Below are 18,891 nucleotides of genomic sequence, written 5' to 3'. Positions count from 1 at the left end.
CTCAGTAGATCAGTTAATATTACAAAAAAAAAAAAAAAAGGAAAATGATAAATGCAGAGATGTGGGAAAATAGGGACACTAATCTACTGCAAGTAGAGTTGTAAATTAGTCTAACCACTCTGGAGAGCAATCTGAAACTATTCCCCAAAGCTATTAAACTGTACATATCCTTTGATCCCGTGAAGCCACTTCTAAATCTATACCACAAAGAAATTAAAGAAAGAGGAAATGGACCCATATTGTATAAAAAAGATTTCTATCAGTTCTTTTTATAGTAGCAAAGACTTGGAAACTGAAGGGATATCCATCAACTGGGGAATGGCTAAACAAAGTATAGTATATGAATATGATGGAGTACTATTGTGCTGTAAGACACGGTAAAAGAAATGGTTTCAGAAAACTTGGAAGACATGCATGAACTGTTGCAGAATGAAGTGAGCAGAACCTGAAAAATAATTTATACAACAATAACATGGTAAGGACAATAAACTCTGGAAAACTTGGTAACTGATTAACAAAATGACTAATCATAATTTCATAGGACTTCCAGAAAGAGAATTAATAGACTGCAGAATATGGATTGAAGCATATTTTCTTCCTTTTCTTTCTTTTTCTTGTTACTTTTTTTCTTGAAATATTGTTATTGTGGAAATTTGTTTTATAAATCTACATATATTTGTAATTTTTTTGTCTTCTTAATGGGTGGGGGAATTAAAGGGAAAAGGAAGATAAATGAAAATTAAATAAAATTGAATTTTTTGATAAAAGGAGATGAGTTCACCCTAATGTTCAGAGTTGAAGAATGGTTGTTCATTCTCCAGAATGTCATGTTTGTTCTCACTCCACTTTGAGTGTTCATGTCATAAGGAAAGCAAAGAATGAGGTGGCATTGAACAGTGAAAAGATGACTAGATTTGGCATCAAAAGAGAAGGGTTTAAATCCTGATCATACTGTGTTGCCTTCGTTTAACCTCTCTGGGACTCAGTTTTCTAATTCCTCAAAAATGAAGAGTTCAATTGGATGGTCTTTGAGGTTCCTTTCAGCTCTTAAGCTATAATTCTATGAATGCCACATTTAGGAAATTTTAATGACTGTCAATTTGCCAAAATGGAGAGCTGACCAATTGACCTTTGATCCAGAATAAAACCAAAACGAACAGGAAAATAGTGTGAATGTGACTTTTTTGTCAGACCCGTGAGATAAAAGTGAGACATATTTACATTCAATTTTATCCTCTCAAGCAATAACAAACCAATTTCCTTGTCTAGGTCCTGGTGGCTAAGTATAACATCCCTTTAAATACATATGTCAATCAACAAGCACTCATTAAGTATCTATGTCAAAGATGATGTGTATGCAAAGATAAAAATGAAATAATTGCTGTCCTCAAAGAGTCTATATACTCATATGACTTTTAAAAAATTTATATATATATATATTTTCAATTAACAAATATTAATTTATTCTCCCTCCTGCCTCAATCAATTGAAAAAAAATTCCCATATTGATCATATCTAAAAATGTAATTTGCAATTACTTAGTCTATCACCTATCAGGAGGTGATCAGCATTTTTCATCACTGATCTTCTATAACAATAGTTGATTCCTGCACTTATAGTTCTTACATTTGACACAACTCTTGACCAAGACTTATATTTTGGCTTTCTCACTTTGTAAATTTGGGGACGTTATTTAACTTTCTAGAGTCTATGTTTCCCTACCTGAAAAATAAGCAAGACTCAAAATAAATAAACAAACAAACAAATAAATAAAAATGAGTAAGATTAATTGATCTATATAGTTTGTTCCAGCTCTAAATACTATGCTTCCCTTCCTATTTTCAAACTGAAGTTTACCCCAAGCACTTGCTCTGGCAGAATAGGCAGATGAGAATAATTTAGTCCAACAGCCATGAAGCAGGCACTGTGGAGTGCTTAGAGCTTGGTCAGACATTAAAGATGCCAAGGCCATCCATTGATTTCTGGGCCACCACCACTCATTTTGACTTTGTCCTCCCACGGGACTTCAGTGATTGAGGAAGACAGAGGCTGATGACTGAGCAACTCTGCCTCACTTAAATAAATCCACTTCATATAGGTGTTAAGATATCACCCCATGATGTCAATGACCCTTTTCCAAAAGGAAAGACAAACAACAAACACCCCCTCTTCCTCTAGTTTACCTTTTGGAGATGTAACATATTTAAACATATTTAAACCAAAATTCCCTTCTCATCACTACATTAAAGCATTAACTATAGTTTTGCATAAAATGATCTGTACTTTATAAAATGCCTATGTATACTCTGTTTTTCAGTTGACAGTATGACCTATAATTATCTAAAAGAAAGGATGAATGCTTTTGTAGAGGGAAATTCTAGAACATGGTCATATACACAGACAGATGCTTTTACAGGATCAGATTATTATGTCTTCTTCTCCAGTATACTTTTAAAAGTCAAAAAGTACTAAGTACCTTCTGTGTCTTGGGATATTATCAGGGCTATAAAAGGAGAAACCAGAAGAATCCCTGCCCTTGAACAGATATCTTATTTCAATCAGAAAGACAAAAATATCCATACACAAAATTAGAAAATTGCACAAGACTTTTGTCTAAAAAAGTCACAGGTTTTCTCATAACTACTAATGGGATAACAGATTTAGTTAGAAGGGACTTTTACTTTAGAAACCAGAATCCAACCCTCTCCCCTTACAGTTTAGGAAACTGAGAAACAGGTTATGTGACTTGCCAAGGATCTCATACCTAGTAAGTATGCAAAGTAAGCTTTGAATCTAGGTCTTCTTGAATCTAAGTCAAATGTCCTATTCGTTATACCACAGTCTCTTTCCTATAGTCTGTTGTAACCAAACTGGATCACATCCATTCCTTCCTCACACTGTTTTCCCTCATCTTTGTGTCTTTGCTTGTACTATCCTCATTATCTTTGGAATAAAGCTTCTCTTCCTTCAGGCTCCACTCAGATGCCACCTTTTTTATGAAGCCTTCCTAAACTTCCCCAGTCACAAGTGAAAAGGATCATTTTATTTGCAACTTTTCTGGGCACTGTGCCTCTATCCCATTCTTTCACGTACCATATTTGGTACATTACTTCCTCTCCATTAAACTAGAGTATCCTCTCCATTAAACCTTAAGCAACGTGAGGAAACAACTGATTTATTTTTGATCTTTATGGCCCTAGCATTTAGCACAATATCTTCCATGTAGTAGGCACTTAATAAACACCTGTTAGATTTAATTAAGTTGTGGGCAATGACTTTAAGTGCTGTAGAGATTCAGAGAAGGTAGAGATTTTATTCAATAAAAAATCATAATCTTCTTTAGAGCTATAAGTACTCTTTGTTACAAATGTTGGGAATTTTGCCCCACCCAGAATCCCAACAATAAAACTGTAAATCACAGTTTAAGAAAACACTCTGGGAAACTTCTGAAAATCACAGCTTTTTAATCTGCTTAAACCCAATGGGCCGAAGAAACAAAGAGGGTAGAGTCCCCCCCCTTAAGAATTTTGTTAAGAAAACAGATCATTGGTATCCTTTCATCGGAGAAATGAAGTCCCCCCACCCACCCTTCCACCTCCACAATGGAAAAATTCCATAAAAGTAAAACTTGCATACATATGCATGCCACACACACACACACACACACACACACACACACACATCCAAACCCCTCATGCCCCCATACACAAGGGATCATTTCCATTTCTGAATTTTGTAAATGGAAAAAAATATATATATATAAATCCATCCAAACAGTGACAGATACATGAAATGACAAAATCCAGTTACACTTACAATGTCAGTTAACTCATAATAAAAAATTTTAAAAAAAGAGGGGGGAAGGGGAAGTTTTTCTAATTGGAACTAAGGGCTTAAAATAATAAATGGGAAAGGCCTGGTTAAAAAATAAATCCAACTGGATATTATCCTGAATCACCAAAGCACGCAAAGAATTCTTGGTGTGCATGGAAAATGGAAGGGTGGTTCTCTCTCTGGGATCAACATAGAATATTTGAAATTCCCTTCACTGAATCCCTCTCTGGCCTGGCTTGCATGTCCTTCCCTGCTCTGATCTAAAAGGAGAATCTTCTGATGAAAGGGAGTATCAGCAGCAGCAGCAGCAACCACAGCAACAGCAGCAGCAGCAGCAGCAGAGACAGCTCTGAACTAAGTGGAAAGAAACCAGAGCTGCTGCTACCTCACCAGCTGCACGACTGTCTGTCTTGAGTTAGTCTTAGTGGCTGGAGGGGCTGGTGAAAGAAACAGCAGAGCAAGTGTTTGATAAGGGAAGCAGGGAGGATCTGCTGCCCACGCTGGGATATTCCCTTTTCTGTTTGCCATTGGTGGAGAGGTTGAAACAAATCAAGCCAAAATGACAATGGGAACAAAGTAAATAAGAAACATCTTGAACCAGGATGTCTCCATGGGAAATGGCTGAATCTGCTTTCACATTAACAATGAGCTTGTTCTCTCAGAGATGTCATATAGAATTGGGACCGGTGGGGATATATCAATTATGTCATTGGGAATGATGGTCACGGTCACTCTCTGGGCTTGCACAAAACCACTGAGCTTATATAGGGCAGAATATTTTCACGTGGGGGAAAAGAAAATTGGATTTAGAGAAGGAGGAACCGAGTTATCCCTCCTCTACAATTTATTAGCTGTATGCCCTTGGGCACGGTATTTCCCATTTCCAGGCCTCAGTTTCTCCCTCTATAAAATGAGGGAGGTTGAACTTGATGGTCTCTAAGGCTTCTTTCAGATCTAAACCCTAAGATATGTCCAACCACTCACCACCACTGTGTCATCACAAAGGGCCGAAGCGCCAGTGGAAACGTAGGGTGGATTCAGAGGCTAGGCTGCTTCCTTAACTAATAAGAGGTGTTGTCCTTTGCTTAGGACTGAGGCACATTGGTGGGAGGGTAAGAGTGACAGGGAAAATGGAAGGAAAACTTATTTTTGCAGCTGTTGGCTACGCTGCACCAAGGGTGAACAGACTTTAGTCTCTTGAGGGTTGTGGTTCCTGGCAACCTGGAACCCATTTTTAAAAAGGTTGAGAGAGAGAAATGGGGATCTCAAGCTGGACATGATGGGATAAGTTCAACTGGTACCTTAATGTAGTTCAGCCAAGTGCACATCCTTGAAGTGTGATGTTAGGGGTGGGGAGAGGGAGAGGTCTGACAGCATAAGCCATAGGGTATCTCTGGGCAAAAAACCAAATGCTCCCTTTCTTCTTCCTTGACCTTCACTTCCTTCAGATTGTCACCCAGGAGAAGTAAGCTAAGACACTGAGAACTTGTCACTTCTGAGACTCTGTGGGCTGTTGGAACCCAGATCGTAACAGTCCTTCTGACTGCTTCTCAGGGAATGACTTCTACCCCTCCCAATCTCCCCCCACCTCTTCCCCAGGGCAGGGAGCACCATGACTCTTGGCACTGGCAGTGGACCATCTTCCTAATAATACTCATTATGGTCTTTTCCAAAACAAAAGAAGAGAATGTGTAACCTGGAATTCTCCCCAGATGGGAGTGTAGTGTGGGAAGAGAAATCTTGGTGTAACAACTACCCACTCTGTCAACCAACAAAATTGAATATTAACTCTGATAGAAGGAAAAAGGAAATATATTCATTAGAATGATGGGTCTGGGATCCTGCATTGCTGTCCCTGGCAAAGGGAGATGGAGTCACGGGGTTACTGCATCTTTCCAAGTTGAATCTTCTTCCAAGCCTCAGAGGCTGTGAAAATGCAGGAGTCCAGGATTCCAGCCACTGTGAATGTACCTCCAATGATGGCACAGATCTGAAAAAAGAGCCACAAAAATGTTAGGGCAGGGAAAGGATCTTAGAAAACACGTAGCCCAACTCCAGTCTGCTTTATTGTACAGATGAGAGAAGTCAAGAGTCAGAAATGTACAGCTGGAATGTGACCTTAGAGATCAAGTTTAACCTTTGATTCCCAGTGCTCTTTCTTTTTCTTTTCTTTTCTTTTTATTTTGTGTGTATATGTGTTTTATTGTAGTAAATTTACTTTTAATACACATTGCTTTATGAATTATATTGGGAGAGAAAAATCAGAGCAAAAGAGAGAGGAAAAAAACAGAAAAAAGAAATGAACACAGCACCAGTGCTTTTTCCATTAAATCATTCTTTCTGGAAATGTCCAATGATGGATCAGGTCATTTCCTTACAGACTCAAGTTTAGGTTTTTGTTGTTATGTTCAGTGATAGTGCTGCCTGTAAACACTTAAAGAATAATGTACCCAAAGTGATACATTTCAGTCAAAGTGGACATAAATTCTGTGTGAAGCAAAAATCCCAATGCACAATTAGTAGAAGTTTTTCAGAGAAAATGTTCTGTCCTTTAGACCTGCCCTTGTTTTGTGAGCCAGTTCCCTTTAAAATACACTGTAGCTTGAAATGATGGTGACATCTGGCATCTCAATGCCCATGTACCTTTTGGAAATTTGGTCATTGCATTTGCCACCTTTATCTGTGAGCCAAGTGCTGAGGGAAGGAAACAATGGGGTTTTGGCAAAGTCAAGGGAGTCCTTCATTACCTGGCTTGCATTCCAACATTAGAGGATGGTAGGAATACTAATTTGCCACTATTTAATGGTTGCAACAGGAAGTTCAACAAAGCAAGATACAATATACTAGGAAATTGTTGCTTAGATCTATGAAAGGAAATAAACTGGCCTATCTCCTGCGCTTTGGATGACTGGTAGATGATCAGTTCAAATGACAGACACACAGCATCTAATGAGATCTAGGGGAAGACTCTCAGCACTATAGTGGGAAAAGCCTGTGGAGAGTTTAAGGGATGACATGACTAAGAGCCTCCTAATGTGGACAGATATGGATGGGCTGTGAGCTTCATTAGAAGGAAGATAGGTATGAATGACTTCATAACTATGGGTGCTCAAAAAAAATACACTACAATCAACTTGTGTACACCACACATTTCTCCATTGCCTTTTGGGTCATTCTGAAGCTGTGAATCTTTAGAAATTATGTTATTTGGAGGTTATAAACACATGTATTGGAAAGACATTTAAGTTAAGGAAGATGGATATTGTCCTGAGGAGCATTTTAGGATTACTGAAAATATAACACAATTTCTTAAATACAATGCAGGCTGTTCTTTTCCTCCCATTCAATTCTTTCCTCAACTTATTTTGCACTTGTAGTATACTAACTAGACACACTTATCTACTAACTCAGTTGACTGGTTATCTAGCTACATGTTTTAGTTTAGACAAAATTCATTTTTCATTCATTTCCTCCCCCCCCCCCCCCCATTTAAATCTTAAGAGATAATTCTAATCATGGATCTCATTGAGAGGTCCTCTGATTTTATAATGATGTAATCAGCATAATATCTAAACTTAAACTTTTTCTGCATCCAATCAGCACAATGTCACCTGCAATCAGGAACATGGAGGACTTACCATTCTACAGGGAATTTACATCTGATTTCTATAAAAGAAGTCCTCTGTAACATTAATAAGCATATACTTCCCTGTCTTCCCTTCTCCCTTTCCCATATTTAAATTTACAAAACTTTTTCCTCATAAAAACTTGTGGAGTGATAGCAGAAGCTTTACCATCCCATTTTATTCATAAGAAAAATAAGGCTCAGAGTTAAAGGATTTTGTCTGTGGTCATATGGTTAATAAGCAACAGAACTAAGACTTATAATTGAAATTTTTCCACTTCAAATCCTGTATATTTTTCATTTAATACACATTTCTATTTTTAAAAGTTCATCTTTTGTATTTCGCAGAAGATTGGGCTAAACTAATGAAAGAGTTTCCAACACACACAATTGGGGAAAAGATTAAAGACTTGATGAAGGACAATCAAGAAGACTTGGAATTGAGCGAATAACCAAAATCAAAGTATAATCATTGAAGAGATTAAAATAAACCTGAAAGGAGGTCACTAAGGGAGCACCCCAAGGATGCCTTTAACCCTGTACTATTTGACAGTGTTATCAAATGACCTAGATGGAGGAGTAGGTAGCATACACAGAAAATTTGCAGATAACATAAAAAACAGAAGGGACAGCTAACTTATGGAATGACAAGAGGCAAAGATATTGGAGTAGTTTGCCATTTCCTTCTCCAACTCATTTTACAGATATGGAAACTGAGGCAAACAGAGTTAAGTTACTTGTCCAGGATCACACAATTTGTAGATGTCTGGAACCAGAATTTGAATTCAGGAAGATGAGTATTCCTAGTATTCTTGACTCACAGTTCAGCATTCTATCCATTAATAGATACTTAGCATAACATGAAGACTATTCATCTTAGGAAAGATAAAGTTGAAAATATCTAAATGAAGGGAAATCAAGATGGTGAAAGGATTCCGGACCACGGCACATGAGGAATAGTTGAAGAAACTGGAAATGTTTAGCACAGAGAAGAGACTTGGTGGTGATGATACGGAAGGGAGAAGGATATGATAGCCATCAAGTATATGAAGATGAAAGCTCAGACTTGTTTTACATGAACCTATAGGGAAAAGTAGAAACAATGGGTAGGAATTACAGAAAGCCAGATTAAGGTTGCAAGGAAGAAAACCTTTCTAACTATTAGAGCTTTCCAAATGTAGAATAGGCAACTGACAGATGAGTTTCCCATCACTAGAGGACATCAAGTAACATCTGTAAAAATATTTATTGAGGGTGTTGCAGAATAATTCATGTTCAAATCTTTGACCTTTTGACAATTAGATTTTTGTGATTCTGACCTCTAAAAGAAAAGCAAATGATTTATTCAATTAGTATATCATTATCAGGGCATTTCTAAATAGCAGTTTCTCTGGACTTTTTCTACTCTTCTACAATAGCTTTCTCTCTTTGGAAGTTCATTCTACCTCTGTTGCCTCTTCAAATCTCTGACTGGTCATTTTACAGAATTTTAATTTTGGGGGGAGATATTCAGAGTTAAGTGACTTGCTCGGGTCACACAGCTAATATATATGAAGCCAAATTTAAATTCAGGTCCTACTGAGTGCTCTATCTACCGAGACACTGAACTGGCCCCCAGAATCTTCATTTTAAGGAAATGTTCAGATCAGCCACAACTCTATTCCATTCCAGGATATACTTCTGACTCTGAATTTTTTCCATCATCCCTCCTACCTTCCTTTCTGTCCCAATTCTATACTCCTCTTCCTGCTTTTCAGTTATCTTTTTGTTCCCCTGACTAGAATGTAAGCTCCTTGAAGCCAAAGATTGGGTTTTTTTGCTTGAATTTGTATTCCCTATGGATAGCCAAGTGCTTGGCACACAGTATTTTAAAAATGTTCATTGACATGGCAGAACCACAGAAGGGGAAAAATGGGGTTGATCCTGTAGCTCCCTTGAGAACTCTCAGCCACATAACTACCACCTTCCTCACGTGGAAGATGAGCAATCCAAATCTGACCAAGAATACAATAATAGTGGGCAGACCATGAGGCCAACTTAATGGAAAGACTGGTGCCAAGGAAAAAAGACAAAGCAAAAAAAAAAGACAAAGAGAAGGGGATAGGAAAGTATATATTCAGTTGGGGTTTATTTATAAAAATGGTATTTCCATGAGATGAGTTCAGTGAATCCAGGCTTCACAGAGGAGTTTTAAGTGGCACAGCTGGCATTCCAGAAACAACAGTCCAAGAAACCAGAGCAGCCACTCAGGGGGTGGTAAGGAAGATTGATTTTTTTTTTTTAAGCAGGCAGGGCCTCTCCCCTCTGGCCTGTCTCTCCACCACACCCCAGAACATGATGCAGGGGCACTTTTCGGGGGAGATGACGGCAGGGAAGCTGGTTTATTTCAGTCAACTGGATCAGATGACAGGAGATTTTACACCACAAAATGCTTTTAATGCTTGCATCAGAGGATAGGAAAATTTGACTTAAGTGTAGCGATGCAAAAAACACACACATCTATATTCATCTGCACACAATTTTGAACCACTGAGTGCTTATGACTCACACACACCTGGCACTCGCTTTGATCCCTCCTTCCAGCTTTCATGCATAGTTCAATTTGCTCAGAGCAGAAAGGAGCCAACATATGCATTTGTTTCTGGATAAGGGACATAAACTATTCCGTTCAACAAAAGCAATAATGATTTGTTGTCTCTCATAAATGAGGATGTTACAAATGACTCACCATCAAAGGTGAATGCATTTGCAGTAATGAGAATGCTATTATTGTTCACTTAATGCAAATTTTTAGCTGCTTTACTTGGCCTTGAGTATGGAGAAAGTAGAAAGTATAAAAGCAATAGAAGAACCAGAGGCCCAATAACATAAATTTCTATTTCTCCAATACTAACTCAGCTGTGACTTCAAACTTCTATTTTGCTATTTGGATTTGGGGCTGCCATTTTGGTTCAAACTCTCCCTTTCCCACTTACAGTGTTAAGGGACAAAACAGTTTTAAATTGCCGACATTCCTTTTATAATATAAACTTTCAGAGAACAAGATCTACGATCTTCATCCTAGCTGTGCACTATCTACTAAGAATCTCTTTGTTAATTATACAGTTCCTTGGTGGATCACCCTGAAGCATGGATGACAAAAGGCATCTGTTTAGAAGGATTATTTTCCCATGTTCTAATCTAAGAAAAGGATCACTTAAGTGTGACTGTGTTCCTGCATATATGGGAGTGGGGGGTGGGAGAGAGAGAAAGAGGGAAAGGGAGGGGGGACAAAGAGGGAGGGAAGAAGAGAGGAAGGGGGAGAGAGAGAGGGAAGGAAGGAGGGAGGGAGAAAAGGAGAGGGGGGGGAGAGAGAGAGAGAGCAAGTGGACAAAATGCAAAGTGTTTTAATCTCTGCCCTCAAGTAACTTATTTTATGTTATATGACATATGTTTACAAAGTTGTAAATAAAAGTCATGTAGTTTTAAAAAATACACTACATAACATGAGAACTGTATGGTTCTGCACACATATATTGTATCTAGAATTTACTGTGACATATTTAACATGTATAGGACTGCTTGCCATCTAGGGGAGGGGGTGGAGGGAGGGAGGGGAAAAGTTGGAACAGAAGTAAGCGCAAGGGATAATGCTGTAAAAAATTACCCATTCTGTCAATAAAAAGTTATAAAAAAAAATACACTGCATATAACAGTGGTAAAAAGTGGGAGTAAAGGTGGATTGTAATAACTAAGGGAATCAGGAAAGATTACCCATGACCCAGAAGACAATGGAAAGATATATGGCAGGGGTAAGTTGAAGCAGCTAGTTGGTTCAGTGGATAGAACACTAGGACTGGAGTTAGGAAACCCTGAATTCAAATCTAGTCTCAGACAGACTGGAGTCTGGTTCTAGCTTATGACCTAGACAAGTCACATTATGAAACCGCTGTTTGTTTTAATCCACTGAAGAAGGAAATGGCAAGTAACTTCGTTATCTGCCAAGAAAGATGGCATAATAGATGGAATACAGTTCCTGGAGTCAGGAAAATCTGATTTCAAATTTAGCCTCAGGTACTTACTTGCTGGGTGACCCTGGATAAGTTACTTAAACCTGATTGCCTCCAAAAAAGGGAACAAAGGAACAAAGGAAGGAAGGGAAGGAGGGAGAGAGAAAGGGAGAAAGGAAGGAAGGAAGGAAAAAGTTAGGAAGGGAAAGAGAGAAGAAGGGAGGGAGGGAAGGAAGGAAAAAAAGAAGGAAGAGAGGAAGGAAAGCCTATGGACAGCTTTGGATTACGAGCAAACATAACCAAAGAACTAAATAACAAAGACAAGGGATAATTAAGTGATATTATTCTATTTCCAGCTTATTAGTGCTCTAAAACCACAGACCTGTTAAGGATATTTATCCCCACAAAAGGAGGTACATCTATCATGTAACATGAGTGAAGGTTAGTAGACATATAGCTCAAAAATTGGACTGGCAGCTCTGAAATAGTAAGAATCAGAGAGATGTCTCTTAGTACAATTAAAACATTTTTCTACAAGAAACCTTTCTCGACCCCCACTTAATCACTACATTATTCCTTTTCTTGGTTATCTTGTATTTATCTTACATATATTTTGTTTGTATGTGACTATTTAAACAGATTCTCTCTATTGGGGCAGAGGGTTTTGGGGTCTTTCTTTGTATCCTTGGAACTTAATAGTTTCCTGGCAAATAGTTGTCTTAACTTGACTGGGGACTCCTCTGTAGAGGGTAAATGTCTTATAGTTGGGGAAACAGGACAAAAATCACACAGACACAGAGGAGTTTTATTTTGAGCTGTTGGACAAACTATTTGTGGCTGTGAGATGACCAATTCATCAAAGTATTAAAATATTTTAAAATAAGACTGGGGGAAAAAGAAGGTCCATCAGTCTTACTAGATCCATATTGCATAAATATAAGCTATTATAACGATAAGAGTTAGAGTATTGGTAGTGGTGGTGTTTAGGCTGCAAGTACAGTGGAAGTTTGTTGGCTATGAAAAGATTATTACTGCCAGAAGTCCAAGAGATCTTGGTTCTTGAGGATGTCTTTTTATCTAGTTGTTCTGCATCTGTGTGGTTGGTATTTTCTGGTGCAGCCTTTAGGAGCCACACTTCAAATGGCAGAATACTGATGGCAGAATGTTGCCAGATAAGAAAGAGGATAGACTAGTGTCCTTCCCCAACTGCAAGCTCAAAAGCTCATCCCCTTCTTTGAGAATGGATCCTCTCTTAATTGAATTTATTTGAAGAACTTCATAAATCCCTATCTTTAGAAAGTGCAAACCAACACAAATTCTTAATAGATCAATCCCATTACATTTTGCTACACAAATTTCCACTAACTAGAGATACCCATACTTTCAGATGAACAATGCAAATGTAAGGTGTGAGAGAATAGGTTATTGGAAAGAAAGATTAACAGGATTTGAATTATTTATCCTTTTACCTCACAAAACATCCACCCACATGCCCTCCACATCCACACCTCTTAAGCACCTTAGAATGTGAGCTCCTTGTGAGAGAAGATTGTTTCATTTTTTTAAAAATTTTTATTTCCTGTGCCTGGTACATTGTAGATGCTTAAGCACATGGCATATAGATCTTTAATGGCTGATTGGACCCCAAATCAGAAAGACCACTGCAATTTATAATTCTAAATGAGCACATTTATGGATACATATAAAGTGACCTCTTTTTCCCTAAGACATGATCTTCAGGAATATTTTACTTGAGTACTTGGGAGCCAGACAGGGAAAACAATATAGAATACTGGATCTGGAAAGCAGAAGATCTGAGTCACTGTCCTGATTTTTCCACTTGCTAGCTGGAGCATGGGTGCAATCTTTACTGAGCCTTAATTTTCTCATTTGTAAAATGGGAACATATTATTCCTTGTCTTTAATTCTCTCACAGAGTTAACAAAATAGCATCACAGACCACAGAGATCATCTGGTTGCGAGGACCAAATGAGATAATGGATGCAAAGTGCTTTGTGTGTTTGAGATGAATGTAAGCCATTGTTAGACCGGATACTAGAATGCATGTTCATTTCCTGAATTTGTTAATTTTTCTATTCCTGATTTTGCTGTTTAAAAAGTCCAACTTGGGCCCAGTGGGCAAAGATAAGGTCTTCATGTTCATTTAGAATGTAAAGGACATCCAAGTCAAATCAAGAATGTCCTATTTGGGTAGAGCAAAAAACAAGTGCTCAAGTTGCTAAATGATGACGGAATAGGTTACCACAACTTGTGGACTGGAAAACCCTATTACCAATGATGGTACTGCAACTGGATTTGATTAGATGAGCACATGGTTAAATCAGAAGAAGCACTGGTTTGGAAAGCTGAATATTTGAGTAGGAGTCCTGACTTAGAAATGGGGTCATCATAGGCAAATCAAATAACCTCTTGGTATCAGTTTTGTCATATGTAAAATAAAGAGTATCATCCTTATACTACCTACAACATATGAGTTGCTATAAAAAAAATTCTGGAAATTCTAAATAAATTCCTATAGAATTGGGAAATATTACAATTATTATTAGAGTTTTCCTCATAATAGGCAAAACCTTAACATAACTTTTAATTTGATCCCTCCCAGATACAGAGCTCAATTACTACAGAGCCCTACTAAGGTTTAAAGGCTGATTAATGATCTGAATTATCTAGAGTCTCCACCATCCTCCTTCTCCTGTACATTTCTGCCATGCCAGTTTCAAAAGTTAATACCTGTGTGAGCTTGAATAAGTCTCTTAAGCCAATGAGATTCGTTAACCCCATTTGACAAGGGGAGGAAATTAAGGTGCTATTTAGTTCACAGAATTTTTTTTAAAAATGTATATATGTGTACATACACACATATATGGGTATAGAAATGAGTTGCTATTGTTAGTATGAGAGGCATTTTGGCATCATGGATAGGCAACTAGTTTTAAAGCAGGAAGACTTTAAGGTCCACCCTGGGCATAAAATATGTGGCTCTGGGCAATTCCCTTAATCTCTTGGAGCACTAGGGAATTCTCTAAACCCATTTGTTGCTGAAAAGGTCTCAACCTATAAACTCTGTTATTTCTTCACAAGGGATTTTTCTACATTCTAATGGAGTGACAGGCCCTATCTCTAGTCTCTATTATTAGTTGTCAACTTATAGCTTAGGGTGCTTCCATTAAATACTGGCAAGGAAAATGTTAAACACCATAAAAAAACTTAATTAAAAGAATCCACAGTCTTATCAGCATGGTTATTCCCCCTACTTCCAAACTTCTCATTGTAAGCAATTACTTTTAGTCTTTCTGTAAAAGCCCAATACAGGGTACTGCTAATGAAATACACGGTGGGCTTTTGGGTTTTTGGCAAATGTCACTACGGATAGCATTATCTTAGTTGTCAGGGCACTTCCTTATCCATGCAAATATGGTTATTAAAAGAATAAAGGAAAATATAAGTATGTTTAATTCAAAGCTCATTAAAGATATTGTCTAAAATGCTATGCTTTTATAAGGGAGGAATCTATGACTTGTTTAATATAAAGTTTTGTGATTATTAGGGATTTCATTTATCCATACTGTCCATACTATGCCTTCCCTCCTCCCCCTGCCTCACTCTGCTTAATGTGGATTAACAGAGACCTAGTTGTAAACATAATGTTTCCCAGGCAGTACAATCCTTCCCTCTTGAGGGGAAATCCAGGGTGAGAGAAATATCAGAAACACCCACTAGCTTTGGAAATGCAGCTGGGTAACCACACCCTACATCCCCTCAACCTCCAGTTACTCCCACTTCTCATTCCATGCCACCTACATTTGGAAAAAGTCCACTTGTAGCACTCTCAGCTGCCTCCCCAAATATGGTACCCAAATGTCCAATTTGAGTGGCAGTGCCTCAGCCTAAATCCATTCTCTCCCAACCTATTTGTAGACAGCAGCTTTTTGGTGACAGTTGAGCTGGAGGTGGCTTTGTAAACAAGTATTCAATAAAAGAGAAGAGGCAGCAGGTGCTCCCACTTTTTGCCCCTCCCTGTTCTTCCTTATCCCCCCCCTTCCCCCAGACTTCACTTCCATTCCACCCCCACTCATGGAATACAACATCTGCTGCTTCATTGCAAGAATGGAAACATCTGAAAGCTTCTGAAAGTCAACAATGGCTCCATCTGCCACAGGCAGGCGGATTTATTCAGTGGGCCAGAAGGTCTTTTCAGTGACAGCTGACTCACTGGTTGCCACAGCAACCAGGATGCCAACATTTAAATCAGCACTTTTCTAAAATATTCCTGGTAATGCTAGGAGGGCTTCCCTACAGAATAGCATCATGCTATAGGGATGTCCATTAATTATTTTTTTTTTGTTGTTTTTAACCATCTCTACTTCTTCCTAGCCCTCTAACTAAAATCATAATCAAATGATTAAGACTTAGATGGTACCTTCAAGATTACTGGAGTCAACCTTCTCATTTTACAGAGACTCAGGGAGTTTAATTGATTTGTTCACAGTTACACTGGTAATAAGTACTAGCGATGGGATCTGAGTTTAGATCCACTAGCTGAAACCATAACCAGTATTCTTTCCACTGGATTATTTTTCTAATCAGCAGATACTACCAATAATATTGATAAGGACATCTTGGTTCTTTTTCTTTTCTCTCTCCTTCCTCTCTTTTTCTTTTCCTCTCCCTTCTTCTTTCACTTCTTCCCTTTCTCTCCCTTTTCCTCTCTCTACTTCTCTCTTTCCCTTTCTTCTCTCTCTCTTTGTCTCTCTCACCCCTATCCTCCCCCAATCCTTTCATTCTCTCCTTCCCTTTCTGGGTAGTCTCTAAGTAGTTTATGAAAGCGGACCTAACTCAAGTCTTTGGGCCAATGTTTCCTAGACTGGTCCTTGTGCCTATGACCGTGCTAATGAGGTGAACAGCAAAGAGAGCCATCAGACACCTCTGTAGCAAAGGAGAGCTGCTCTTGCAAGTCTGGTAACCTGAGAGGCTTTTCTGATGTGTCAGCCTCTAGATCGTGTGTGTCCCTGAGAAGTGAGGGAATTGTAGAGCAAATTGATGAAGGCCTTAAGGTGTAACATATGCTAAAGGCCTGGTCAGTGAGGACACTGTGTCCCTGGGTCAGTAACACCTGTGTCCTTGACGATACTTTGTGATGTTGGGTCTGTCTGAAATGGAGGAAGCCAAATCTTGGCAGCCTGAGTTTGAAGATCCCAGCAATTGTGTCCTGCAGCCTTTCAAAGTGAGATGAATGTCTTTAAGAAGGTAAGCCATGAGCAGGTGCCGTGTATATATATATATCAATGACAATAATAACAGAAGCAACAAACAATTATGATGATGATGATGATGAGAGCCAACATTTAGATAGCACTTACTATGTGCAGGCACTGTGCTAAGTGCTTTACAACTATTATTATCTTTGTATAACACAAATATTATACATCCTAGAATCCAAGTTGGAAGAAACCTCAGAGGACATCCCACCAAAGCCCCCACAGGATCACTTTCTGTAAGATCAAGGAGCAGAGATCATACATCTGAAAATGTTTTCAAAAATAAAAAATATTATGAAAAGGTAAAGTATCCTTATCATCAGGTAGCATGGCATTAAGGAAATAATAATAAACAGCTAACACTTACATAGCACATACTATATGTTGGATGGGGTAGTGGATAGAGGGCTGGATCTGAAATCAGGAGGACCTGAGTTCAAATCCAGCCTTAGACATTTACTTTGTGACCCTGGCAAGGGTCACTTAACCCTGTTGCCTTAGTTTCTTTATCTGTAAAATAAGCTGGAGAAGCTGCAGTATCACTGCTGAGAAATTGGGATTACAAAGAGTTACCTGTGTGTGAAATGAATGAACAACAACAAATGTGCCAAGCACTATGCTAAGTATTTTGCAAATATTATCTCATTTGATCCTCCCAATAACCCTGGGATGTAGTGCCATCATTAACTCCATTTTACAGATAAGAAAATCGAGGCAGACAAAGGCTAAGTGACTAACAAGTACCTAAGGCTGGATTTGAAATTTAGGTCTTCCTGACTTCGGGCCTGGTACTTAATCCACCAGGCCTTCTAGCTGTCTAAATTTAAAGCACCAGATTTAGAATCAGGAGATCAGTTTTAATCTTAGCTTTGATATGTCATAGCTGCGTGAGCTCATGCAAGTCACTTCTCTGCCCCAGGACTCGGTATTCTTATCTGTAAAATGGAGCTAATAAAATCTGTGTCATCAATCTCAGAGGGCAATGTGAGGAAAGGCCTTATGGTACAAAGTTTCTTTTGGTCCAGCTCTGTGATATCAATTTTATTGAAAAATTCCTATTGAGGAAACTTCTATCAAAATAAAGCAACAATTCCTCAGCAACAGATAATAAGTCTTAAAGAGAATTGCCTGTGACTCTGCTTTGTGAAGTGATTTACCCAAAGTCTCACAGCCAGAATGTGTTAGAAGGACTTGAATCCAGGCCTTCCTGAGTTGGAGACCAGCTCTCTGTTCCATGAAGCCATGAAATGTGAATCATCATTATCATCATTCTTTTTTTTTCCTCCCCTAGAACCCAATCAATTAAGTTCAATTCTTGCTGCCTGGCTCCATATCCATCGACCACTTTGTGATTCATTATTAACCAGGCGACCATTGAAGGTGACTGGATTTCCAGCAGCTGCCAGAACTCAGTCCCTATGGCTTTAGTGAATAAGACAGTGAATGAGCCTGGAGTCCTGCCAGCCGAGACTCACCGTGGTGATGAACCTGTACAGTGGCTGCCGCCTCTCTGTGTACTTCACCGTGATGGGACTCAGGTCGTAACGAAACCAGATAGCAGGGATGATGCGACCAGTGTGACTGTACGCAACGTATTCCTAAGGGAGCAAGGGGAAAAAAGAGATTAGGAAATGGGAATCAATTTTCACAAGATAAGGTCAGGGATTTCTAAATTACTCTTCTGCCAGATGACTGACTAGGAAGAAGCTTTCTCACTCCATCCACCATATTCTTTCACCTTTCCTTTAAATGATTCCCTGAATTCTCTTGCTAGTCATTGCATGGGCAAGACCAAGGCACCATGTTTCCATCTTTTTAGAAGCTGACTAATAACTCATGGCATCAAAAATACTATTGAAACAGAGGCATAAAGAAGCAGTAAAGATACCAAAGGGGAAAAAAAAGTTAGATTTAACATTAGCCAGCCCCAGTCTCTACACAGTTGAAAGGAATATCAACAGAGAAAACTCAGGGTCAGCATGGGAACATCATGGATTTAATTTTGTTACTCTAAACCTAGGGGCATCATGAAGATGTTAAAGATGTGCTGGGTCTGAAATGGGGTAATCTTAATATTAAAATCTCTTCCCTTCTTCTCTCTGGGCCTCAGTTTCCCAATCTTTAAGTGAGGCAGCTGGCCTCTATAACCATTTCCAGATCGAAT

At 38.6% G+C, this 18,891-nt stretch overlaps 1 protein-coding gene across 2 annotated transcripts in view; it reads right to left on the bottom strand.

Annotated features, from left to right (window-relative positions):
* Window positions 1-3,293: 3,293 nt before the first annotated feature.
* The window catches only part of ERGIC1 (endoplasmic reticulum-golgi intermediate compartment 1), a 141,386-nt gene continuing 125,788 nt past the window's right edge, over window positions 3,294-18,891 (bottom strand). For both annotated transcript variants that reach the window (XM_051978911.1, XM_051978910.1), the window contains exons 9-10: window positions 18,203-18,325; window positions 3,294-5,824 (exon numbers count right to left, since the gene is read on the bottom strand). In XM_051978911.1, the coding sequence (XP_051834871.1) occupies window positions 5,717-5,824; window positions 18,203-18,325 (231 nt within the window). In that variant the 3' untranslated portion in view covers window positions 3,294-5,716. The remainder of the gene's footprint in view (window positions 5,825-18,202; window positions 18,326-18,891) is intronic.

Source organism: Antechinus flavipes, chromosome 2 (genome assembly GCF_016432865.1).
Source record: "Antechinus flavipes isolate AdamAnt ecotype Samford, QLD, Australia chromosome 2, AdamAnt_v2, whole genome shotgun sequence".
NCBI classification, from domain to species: domain Eukaryota; kingdom Metazoa; phylum Chordata; class Mammalia; order Dasyuromorphia; family Dasyuridae; genus Antechinus; species Antechinus flavipes.
This window is presented reverse-complemented; position numbering and strand designations above follow the sequence as displayed.